General features: G+C 46.5%; 1 protein-coding gene across 1 annotated transcript; it reads right to left on the reverse strand.

The window, feature by feature from the left end:
- Positions 1 to 301: 301 nt before the first annotated feature.
- LOC136507965 (F-box/LRR-repeat protein 3-like) lies at positions 302 to 4,445 on the reverse strand. The gene is made up of 8 exons (XM_066502554.1): positions 3,569 to 4,445; positions 2,982 to 3,110; positions 2,624 to 2,728; positions 2,142 to 2,535; positions 1,940 to 2,069; positions 1,569 to 1,863; positions 1,225 to 1,476; positions 302 to 888 (listed from the first exon to the last, which is right to left on the reverse strand). The coding sequence occupies exons 1-8, from the start codon at positions 4,295 to 4,297 to the stop codon at positions 829 to 831; spliced, it is 2,094 nt and encodes a 697-aa protein (XP_066358651.1). The 5' UTR covers positions 4,298 to 4,445; the 3' UTR covers positions 302 to 828.
- Between the last annotated feature and the right edge of the window lie 7,662 nt (positions 4,446 to 12,107).

The following is a 12,107-nucleotide window of genomic DNA, read 5'->3' on the forward strand; positions in this document are numbered from 1 at the left end:
ATAATATTTTTCTTTTACGATAAATTATCCAACCGTACTTTACCATGACTTAAGCGAGTAGGACAAGGATCATGCGTCTCCGTCTACTCTCGCCTCCTCGTTTGTTTGAGAGGATACGACCGACCAGATCCTGTATGGCGTATGCAACCGGCAAGCCACTTAACTCGAGCACTATAAACAGGCAGAGATCACCAGTATCCTTCATTCTGTTCTTGCATCCCAAACCAAGCAGATAGATGCAATGCAATAATTACAAATATGAATGCAACAGCCAACAAACACAGGCACTGCAACGCATATCTGTCGAACTAAATTTCAAAACCATTTTATTATCAACCAAAACCATCTCTTCCGTATCAATATCTTCCCTTCATCTTACATGCTAATATTCTATACAGCAACTTCCTAGCTGTGCTCCACAGAAATGTAATTTACTCCAAGGCATATGATCACCTCACCAAACAAATGTGAGATTGAGGGTGAGTTGGGATTGGATCTACCCATCTAGTAGTATACAACATCAGGATATACACTACTACTCAAAGTCGGCATATCACCATGGGGCGTACCCAATGCAGTGAGCTCCCACTTGTGCGGGGTCTAGGGAATGGTGTTAGTGGCAAGCCTTACCCTCGCCTGTGCAATGCGAGACCGTGACTCGAACCCGAGACCTTCCGGTCACAGGCGGTAAGACTCTACCGCTTGCACTAGGCCCGCCCTTCAAAATTGAGTTGTTCTTCAGGCTTCACTTCTGGATACCAAACAGAACCCATCCCATCTACAGGATGCATGACCTGGTTTCCACAATAGCTACACTTGAAGGTCTTCTCATCGTACAAGCACATCTTGGGACTGTTGCTTCCATACATCACAAGGTTCCACCTCAACCTGCACAAGGCCACATGTTATTAGATGCTTGACTTTTGCATGATTGTAATTCTAGTAACAACAAATCCACTCAACAGATATAAGACAACTGTGTTATCCTCTTTAGGCATTTTTTTTAAACACCATGCATAAGCAAGTCATGATTTTTGTGTTTTGAAGCATAGGAAAAATACTGAAAGTACAAAAAACAACATTGCATTTAGATCTGGCTAGAACCACAACTTTTCTGAGGCAAATTATGAAGTGTTCTCAAGTAGCAAATCGGGCAAGACGCCTATACGACTTGGTCGCAAGGGTTTAACGCTGTGTAAAGCAACCAGGGGAGCAATACAATACCTTAAATGGTTTATCGATCCACTGGAAAACACACCCTCGTGCCTCGACATTTTTTATCATATGAGGAGGCATCATGGATTTGAATGCTTCATGAAGCTTCACTTTCGTCAAACAACCACAAACCATAAGAGTAGCTGTCACACCATTTGGCGTTATACCCGCTAAATGGACGATGGTCATGTTCTGCAAGCCGGATATGCTAGAAAGGGACAGAAGTCCGATATCGGTGACTGAACAATACGACAAGTTTATCTGTGATGAGACATAGATGGTATTAGCACAATTGCAGAACATACATGGTACCATCAGATTCCAGTTACAGTTACAGGAGAAAAGGATAATACCTGACGGAGGCTATGAGAGAACTGGGAAAGGTAAAGCATTCCCACATCATTAATCTCAAAGCATTTCTTAATATCAAGCTTGGAAAGTAGCCTGCACCCCATCGCTATTTCTGAGAGCCCAGTGGATGTAATCATGGGGCAGCCACGAATCTCCAGAGTATTCAGCTTTGCGCATTTTGAAAGTGATATCAGTGAACTGTCTGTTATTTCTGTACAGTAGGATAGATTGATAGACTCTAGCATTGGACAACCCTGTGCAATTTGAATAATTCCATCATCACTAAGGCCTCCACACCTGAAACAGAAAATATAAGTTAGTTTACTGACAAAGAACCAAATAAAGAAAACCATAAGGCATGTCTAATAATTACCTGTACAGATCAATGTCACGGAGTTTTGGGCAAGACCTTCCAATGTGGGTAAGACCTTCGTCACTAATCTTCAAGCAAATTCCAATTTTTAGACTTGAAAGTTTGCTGCATCTGGCAAGAGCTTTCAATCCTACACAATATATCCAGGGTCAACTTTATGTTCATCTGGCAAAGAATAATTCAGTACCAGTTCAGTAAGTACCTTCACCATCCAAATCACTGTCAGTAAGGTCCAACTCTTCCAAGTGAGAACAGTGCTTCCCGATCAGTTGGAGTGCTCCACTGGAAACACGGCTACAAGACTCCATCCTCAGAGAGACGAGGGAAGTGCATGAACTAGTTATTGCCGCTAGTGAAACATCAGTGATATTGCGGCAACAAGTAATGTCCAGCTTCAGCAGGTTCTTTAGTCTTGACACGGCAAAAGAGAGTTCTGTATCCGTCACTCCAGAGCACTTGCTCAAGCTTAACTCCCTTAAAGAAACACAAGAGGTTCCAATAGCTTTTAGTCCATCAGCTATGAATTTGCAGCCTTCCAGCTTCAGGGTCCGCAGTTTAGGAATCTTCTGTAAGCTTCTCACCATAGAAGGAGTAACCTGATACACAAAGGATGTAAGTTAAGCTGTGAGGGCTCAAGTTATGCCCAGGTGATAGAATAATACGACTAGATGGTTGGCTACTTACAGGACAGCAGTATGAAAGATCTAGTTCCAATAGATTGGGTACCGACTTCAGTATGGCTGAAACTCCCACATCAGTGATATTCTGACACTGAGACAGATCAAGCACCTGCAACAGTGCAAGCATGCGGGTTCAGTAATAAGCGGAGCTTTGTGCTACTATCAAGCATTTTCTTTTGTGAATTATGAAAAATACATATTTTAGTCAGTTGACTAGTTCATACAAAGGTATCAGCAGAATTCAGAACCTAACAGTGACCAAGCAGATCAAAATACTACCAGTGTTTCAAATGAAGGTGATGTGTGATTGCTAGTAACAAGTATAAATCAACAAAAACAGCAAATTACCATGAGTAACTCACCTGTAGCGATTTACTGCATTCTTTCTCAAGACTGCCAAGAGCATCGTCATCAATTCCAATACACCCCATCAGTGTCAACTCTTGAAGATTGGGTAGCTTCATGATGGGAAGAAAGCTATCCTGTGTGATCTGCAACACAAGATACGTTTCCGTTTTATTATTACTCCAGCACGATATGATAAAGTGGGTCGGTAGGGACTAGGCACAAAGCTGCAAGAGAAACTAGAGTTGGCTACTAGTAGTGCTCTGCTGATCCATTGTTGCAAAGATGATTTGCCATGTTTGTAGATAGGAACGTCTGCAGATCAAGAATACTATACTACCTATAAGTCCCTATACACTGAAGTGGTCCAATGCCCTAAGCACTAACTGGATAAATTAGATTGAACAAATGATGTACTATAGTAACTGGTGAAGGTAGCAGATTTATAGCAAAGGAAATAACTGAAACCCATTTTCTCTCCGGTGAATTAAAGAGGGAACCTGATGCCTTGAAATCAAATCAAGAAACGTACTACAAGGAAACAAAAAGACAGAATCATCCAAGAAACGAACAGAGAACCCAAAGAAACCCGCACAACGCTCACCATGGTGTAGGAGAGATCCAGGCTGGTGAGCTTCTTGCACTTGAGGGCGAGGAGCTGGATCCCCAGATCCGAGACCCCAAGGCACCACTTGAGCGAGAGCTCCCTCAACTCCGCGCACCCGACGGCGACGCACCCGAGCCCCATGTCGGTGAGCGTCTTCCACCTTGCCAGCGAGAGCCTCCGCAGTCCCTTGGCCCGCGCCACCTCGGCGGCCGCGGCGTCCCCGAGGTCGACCCCATTGGAGAGGTCGAGGTCGGCGAGGCCCGGGCACGACGCGGCGAGCGCGGCGACGCCCGCGGCGCCGAAGCCGCGGGAGCGGGAGAGGTCGACGGCGCGGAGCGCGGAGGGCCCGGAGACGACGGCGGAGGCGAGGGCGGCGTCGGGGACGCGTGCGCAGAGGGAGAGGTCGAGGCGGGTGGCGCACGGGTACCGCGCCATCGCGGCGGGGAGCAGGTCCGTGCGGAGCGGGCGGACGACGTGGCGGTGCCGGGACTCCGCGGCGTGGCAGGCGCGGGAGGCCAAAGCGAAGGACTTGAGCGCACGCGGGTCGGCTTGGGCCACGCGGTCCAGCACCAGGAAGAACAGCTCGTCGGCCAGCGAGTCGAGCGGCGGCGCGGCGGCGTCGGGGGTGGGGGATGGGGAGAGGGAGAGGGAGAGGGCGAGGGCGAGGGCGAGGCGGCGGCGCTTGGGGTGCCTGTGCTGGTGGTGGTGGGATGCCACCGCGTCCATGGGGAGGGAGGGAGGGAGGGAGGGGTGGGCCGGTCTCGGTGGCTTCTTGACACGGAGGACGGGCGGACGGCGGCTGGCTTCTTGATCCGGCGGTGGTTGCAGGGAGGAAAGAAAATGGGCAAGCGGCCGGCGATGGATGTGGGCAACAACAAGAAGTCAAGAATAACTAACCAGACGCGGTGGTGAGATGTGTAGGAGGAAAAAAAATGACGAGGCTACCCCTGTAGCGTGTCGTACTGGGGAATGCGCCGGCTGCGCCTGTGATTTCCGTATTTGCCCCTACGCCCCTGCTGAGGAGAGTCGCCGTCAGGGGTACGACGGTAAAACCTGTGGCCGTATGGAATCGGATTGGACGGAAGGTACGGTACGGCGGGTGTACTCGGTGGGGGGCAGGATGGGGAAAGGGAAGGTTGGGAAGTGAGTCAGGTGGGGAGGGGGCGATGCGGGGGAGGGGGAGGACGCCGAGGACTGCAGATCGTACAGCCTGGTGGTGCGGACGGGTACGTCATGTCGAAGCGAAGCGTACCGGACCCTTGGCCGGCCCGTGACACAGACGTGTGGCCCCGCTCCCCCACTTTGGCCTCTCGCGACGGACGGGTAGTTGCTGACTGGTCCCGTGCTCCCTGGGGACGGCTTTTTCTTTTCTTTTCTCTCCCGTCCTGTTCCGTTCTGTCAGCGACAACGCATTCCCTTGCGTCGTCTTTGTGTGGGCCCCATTTCGACGCACTGTACGGATACCATTAGCGCCCACGATTTAAGAGGGTATTGAAAAGCACATGGACGACAGTTGCAAATAACCAATCACGTTGCACCGTTCTCACAAAACATGCCAAGAAAAGAGAAAAATAATCCGAGTGGTATGGTATTATAAAACATGTGGCAGAGTTGCAAATACAAATAAATATTGTCGTCATGTTCAGTTGGGAACCAAAGATTATTATTTTTTATATAGGATATAATGCTGTATCAAAAAAATTCACATGTACTGTAATTCGGTAAAATTCATTTATGAACCGATAAAAAAATTTGCCCACAATTAGATAAGAAAGCACTCCCTCTGTTTCAAATTATAAGATGTTTTTTAGTTTTTTAGATACGGAATTTTGGCTATACAGTCAGATAAACACTATGTCTAAATATATAGTAAAAACAATGTAAGTAAAAACGTCTTATAGTTTGGAACATAAGAAGTAATAAACAACAAAGTGAATCTCAGATTTAGCTAATTCACCATGTCTCGATCCCCTCTTCATACACCACGTTCGGCTGGTCTTGTTTCAGCTTGTTTGAGCTTATTCTCTCACATAATACTATTCAATGCTGGCGAACGGTGATCTCTGACAGTCGGCAACGAGTGGTCACCTTGGATCTTACTGGATAAAAGCCGATGTTCTATCAAGGGGGTAGGTGGAGGGGGCGCGTGCATAGATAGTTCATTTTCTTTCTTTTTATTATTAATTGATACATGGGCCACCGAGCTTTCTTCTGGTATGCCAGGCCATAATATACTTTCTTATTTTTAACAATAAAATTATATGTTGTCCATTCATTAGTTTTACGACTATTTTCAATAATGCTAATAGACTTCAAAAACATAAATGGGCTATAAATCCAATAAAACTATGTTTTGATGTAGCCTATCTTTAATGATCATTTTGTTGTACACTATAAAAACAAGCTTCAGTGAATTGTCTAAATTATTGGTGATATGTTGAACTTGATTTCGAAAAAAGTTGTTCATATATGAGGAACAAAAATATCAATAGTGTAAGACACTTAATTGCTAAAGATGTGGACACATGAGGAGAATGTTAGGTATTTGTCACTTGGAGACCTAACTAGAGATGATTCCACTTTCCATGAAGATGGAGATGACCAACGTGACCTGTGGGCCATTCTATTGGGTTGAGCATCTACCAAAAATGCTTTCTCATGCACATACCTAATTACCTAAATCATGTGGATTTATCCTTGTGTTTCACCTTATCAATTTAGCCGATGTCTATTTCGGTCTTTTTCATATTAAACTTATTATCTGAAGAACTAAAAGATGATAAGGAGATGTATGGTATATATATATATATATATATATATATATATATATATATATATATATATATATATATATATATATATATATATATATATATATATGAACCTAACACAAGTATTGACACTCATGAAAAAGATGGCGAAAGAAGCAAAAAAAAACATTTTTACTTTTTTGTACTCCCTTATTAGTTCTAAATTGTTAAGGTGTTTTGTGCTATGTAGTTTTTGTTGTACAGCTAGATATATTATGCCTAGACACACGGTAAAAATTATGTATGTATCTATAAAAGTCAAGATGACTAATAATTTAAAATGGAAAATTATTTAAGTATTGGAGGATCATTGATTCAGATCCGCAAACAAATAAACCTAGAAGTAATCATTTCAGAACTGCAAACAAGAAAAAAAAAACTAGAATAAACAAAAACTGTAGCTGTCTACTTGACGTTGGTGCGGTGCGGGTGCCGTACCTAAAAAAGGACGAAGGGACGCACGGGGTGGAGCTGGACCAGTTCCGTTCCACTGACCAATCCTGTCCAGTACCCACCTCACCCTGATAACCACTCCACTGATAACCTCCTCCTGCTCTCCTGGGAAGGTCGTCGTCTGGCGATCTATATCTTGCTGGGAAGGCTCTACCTGGTGCACGACCACGACCACGACCACGAGCATCAGCTCACTCATCATAACCTGTGAGCTGTGACCCGTGTGCCTATCAGACAGCCGCACCTGCTTTGCTTGCAGGTTGCAGCTCCTTTTCTGTTGAGTAATCTTCAGGGTCCGTTTAGTTTACTATAGCCCTGCTTCATGATTAGATTAGGGTTTTTTTTCCATTCGACTACAAGAGTAACTATACTAGTGGAGCTTAATCTATTTTAGTAAAATGTTTAGTGGAACAGCTTTTCTGGATAAATAAAAAAGATGTTATGTCCATAAATATCTTTCTTTTTTCTTCCTTTATTTATTTCGGGTTATCATCTTGTTTCTCGTCCTATCTCCCTCCTCCTCCTCGTCACGTCTCTCTTGTCTTCTCCTGTCTGCCTCTAGTCCACCACCCCTCCTGCTGTTGCCCTCTTCCTCCGCCTTCTCCCGGCGGTGTGCCACCTCCTCCCCGCCTCTACTTCTCCGCGTGCAGCCTCCTTGCGCGAGCGCGCCACATCTACCCCTTCAAGCGCTAGCATGCCGCCTTTGCCCCTCCCTCTGTAGTCCCTGTGCGTCGCAGTCTCCCGCACCAACACGTCTTGGGGCAAATTGGGTCCGGCCATGAACAAGTGCTAGGCCCACGGAAGCTCGTAGAGTCACACGAAGCTTTTTTTTTTTTTTGGCTCCGACTCTTTCTTCATGCTTCTCGCATCGGGTTTCTCATAGCTTCACCAACAAAGCATAGCGCGCGGGGACCATTTGGTTCGGTGGCATGCGGAGCCGTACCAAATGGCCCCTTAGAGCATCTCTAGCTTAAAACACTCTCATAATCTTAGATTTTTAGAAAGATTAGAAAAAAAAACCATCTCCAACCACTCATAATATTACCTCCCAATCTTTTAGCATTTGAGAAAAACTCCCTCTTTGCGCGTAAAGTTACGTGGACTCCGGTCGCGCGAATCCCCTGCGTTCTGGTTTCTCCGACGATCTTCTTCTCCTTCATCATGCCTCGCGAGGCTACTCGCGCTGCGGCTCCTAACTTGGTCGCGTGGCCGCAGCATCCTCTGCTCGTCGCGCCGCTGCGGATCCTGCTCGCCGGCGCGCTCGTCGTGGCTCCAAAGCGCCGTGCGGCCCTCCGCTCGCCCGCATCGGTGCGGCTGCCGCCGGCCGCGCGGCCCTCTGCTTGCCCGCACCGATGCAGCCGCCGCCACCGCGCCCCAAGCTCCGCGTCGTGGCTTTGCCGCCCTCCCCAAGGGTCCGCACGATCTCATACCTTCCCAGCAACGACTCCCGCGTGCACTCCGGCCCCGCCCGCTCACCGTTCACCATTCACAAACGCACGCACGCCGGATTGCCTAGAGAGTTCGTGAATCTCTATCTCTCTCTCGCTCGCTGGAGCTGCCGATCCAGCTGGGCTCTGAGATGGAACCGGCCAGCTGAGGAACGGAAGGGCAGGCTGTACGTGCCTGTTCTCATAAAGAATATGATCGTATTTACGAAAATGCCATTGAATGATTGGAATATGTTTTTGAAATATGTTTTTAAGAGTGAATTATTAGAAACTCTTAGAAATGGCCTTATTTATTTCTTCCAAAAAAAATTTAGGAGTTGGGAAACATCATTTTTTAGGAGAAAAATATTAGGTACTCTTGGAGATGCTCCCAGCTATCCTATCATATTCCGTCCACCAAAAATATTGCATGCCTTATAGTATTGTTTACTATATTTGACTCGGTTGTCCATTTCTCCGTCCAAAAAAGAATATAACTCTAGTTCTCTCTCTGTTCAAAGTCTTCTAAATTAATAATCAACTTCACATAAAGCATAATATTTTTTATAAATATTTATTTAACCTAAGATTATTCATTACAATATTTTCTTTATTATTAGATGTTGTTTCCATAGTATCGTTTCACATTTTTATATTATGTTATAAAAGGTTAAGCTGGTCAAAAATATGTTTTGGAGACCGCCTCAATGTGCTCCACATACATTGTCTCAGACTTAGAGGAAGTAGGAGACAGAAAATCTAGTATAATTTTAAGAACAAAGTCCAAATTACCTCCAAAATTTGGCCTATGTCCTGATGATCTAATAACGGTAGTGCTAGCACCCGGACGTTCGGACGGATGCCCGCGCCTACACTTTGTCTCCCCACGCGCACCTGCATCCCGCGCCCGCCTACACAGGGCCCACCCCACCCCGACTGAACGTGGGGAGTCTCCGCTCGCTCCCTCAGCTTCTCACGCGCATGCACACGGCCAGCAACTGCAGCAGGTGACAACAGCAGGTGGCTACGCCAGCATTCAGAAGGGAGGGAGGGGGCGGCGGATGCCCAGCCGGCGCCGGGAGGAGGAGACACCGAGGCGAAGGTGAGGTAGTAGAAACACGAAGACAGAGATGCAACACCCGATCTACTTTTGAAACATCCGGATGCAAAAACTTGCAACGTATGTCTGAAGGTAGATGAAACACATGAAACATGCATCTGAAACACTAGCAGCAACACCCGATCTACTTTTGAAACATCCGGATGCAAAAACTTGCAACATATGTCTGAAGGTAGATGAAACACATGAAACATGCATCTGAAACACTAGCTGCAATACTAGATCTACTTTTGAAACATCCAGATAAAACGCTTGCAACATACGTATGAAACGGATGAAACACTCGAAACATGCGTATGGAACACTTGCAAAAAAACACATGAAAACACTTCATATGTGTGAAAACATATGCAACATCCAGATGAAACACTTGCAAATATACATCTAGAAAATGTATGAAACATTTAGATCATACACTCAAAACATACGTGTATAGCCACGACAACATATGCAACATTCCGATCACTTTTGCAACATCAAGATAAAACACTCAACATCCAGATGAAACATCTGAAACACTTGAAACATACTCTTGCAACATGGGCTTTGCTTGGACGAATGGAGGCACGCCGGCGCGGAGGTTGACGGCGGCGCATGGACCTCCCTATGCGGCAGCGGCACGGGCAACTCGTCGGCAGGCGCGGCGTCACACGAATCTCGTCCCCCTCGCCTACTTGCTGGAGCATCCGTCATGGAGGCTCGCTGGCTCGGTGGAGGCGGTCGCGGCGAGTGGGCTAGCCATGGCGAGCAGGCAGCGCGGTGGAGGTGGGCGAGGTAGACTAGGCCCGGTGGGAAATGCGGTGCGGAGGAGGCCGCAGGGGATGGGGCGAGGCGCTGCGGGGGACCGGCGGCGGCGAGACGGAGTGGGGTGGGTGGATGGGCACGGCGACGCGGGGAGGAAACAGCGCAGCAAGCATCGGTGCATGAGGACGGGACGAGCGGATAGGGTCGCTGGGCGAGCGACGCGTGCGGAAGTGAGCGGAGGGAAGCATCCATCCATTCGTCTTAATTGTATCATTATAGATCTAATAAACTAATTGTCATGTATTAGGTGGGGCAGCACTAGTGCCAAATACTAAGAGGAGTTGACACAAAACGGAAAGTTGGACGGCACAGGAAGCATGGCACAGAATACCGGCTCGTCTTCTACCTCGGCTCTGAACCTCTATCCAAGAACGTCCCTTCCTGTTGTTGCTTCCTACCCTGACTCTCTCTCCAAATTCTATCATACTGTATATACTGAATTGAGTGAATCTTAGTGTATTGTAGAGTGATTCTATTTACTTCGATTTACTCCCATGGATATTGCTTAGCTGGAGCTAAGCATTCACATGAAATTTTTTTGTAGCTAAGCATTCACAAATTACTGTTTATAATCCAATAAGCTAATGCTCCCTCAGCTTCAGATTCAAGATTTTCTCAAGCTATAGATGCCTAACCTGACTTAACCCCCCCCCCCCCCCCCCCCCCCACCCCCCACACACACACACAGAGATTGCTTAGCCGCTGGAGCTCTGTCAAACTAAGTATATATATATTCCCTCTGTTTCAAATTATAAGTTGTTTTGATTCTTTTGGTACATTCATTTTGCTATGCATCTAGATATAATAATATGTCTAGATATACAGTAAAATGGATGAAAAAAAGTCAAAACGACTTATAATTTAGAACGGATGGAGTACAATTATTCTGTCCGTACGTCTTTAATTTGACTTTGACTTGTTGGCATACCAAAAACGATGTGGTGATGATGACACGATGGCCTTCATTGACTTGGAATTTTAGATGAATCAATCAAATGATGATGGCGCCGTACGAATGCTACGGAGGCTGAACTGAATGGTAGCTAAGCTGGCTTACTATCAGACAACGACGATGACAAATAACAAGGCAACTTGTTCACTTCTCCATGTGCGGTGTTGCTTCGTTCCCTTGCCGATCGAACCGGCCTACTAGTCGTCGTCATGGCCATCGACGTCAGCTAACTAGCTAGCAGTCGAGGACGGACAGTGACGTACCCCAAGTCCCCAACCAATGAACTGAACCAATCCGATCCATCGATTTCGACAAGACAAGAGAGAGAGTCCTTCCTCAGGGAGGCGTCTTCTCGTCTCGTCGGCCCGTGGTCGTGCATGGGCTTCGTCTTCCCGGGGAGGCTCCACCGCACCGGCACCAGTCTGGTGTACTCCCTGTCCGGCGCCGCGCCACACAGACCGGTCCTGTCCTTTCGCGTTTTGTCTCCATGCGTATACTGATATATACAGGAGCAGTAGAACCTTACGTGCCCTCATAGACTTTTAGGCAAAGTTCTATAGTGTAGGTGGGGCTAAGACTTAAAATCGAGCGTCAATCAAAGGTATGTGTTATTCAGCTCTCTAAAATTTTCCCTGGATCCGCCGCTGGATAGGATAGGATGTATATCTATCCACAATTCTAGAGATAGGATGGTTCTATCTTCATGTTTGATTTGAGAGATGGAATGGTTCTTTTTTTCTCAAAATTAATTTGGTACGAGGGATGAGGATGGCATGCATGCTTGATATTCCCTATTTCCCTTAACTACTTTGGTTGTGTTTCTCCAACAAACATGGCAAGAAAAAATAAGCCAGGCTACCTTAAGCGTGTCTAAGTCAATGCAGCATAGACTTGTTTGGTTGTCATATGCTAGCCAAGCCTATACCACGTAGTTCTTGTTTGATTGGCTGGTTTGCTAGATATCGTTATC

The sequence above is a fragment of the Miscanthus floridulus genome, chromosome 15, assembly GCF_019320115.1.
Source record: "Miscanthus floridulus cultivar M001 chromosome 15, ASM1932011v1, whole genome shotgun sequence".
Lineage (NCBI taxonomy): Eukaryota > Viridiplantae > Streptophyta > Magnoliopsida > Poales > Poaceae > Miscanthus > Miscanthus floridulus.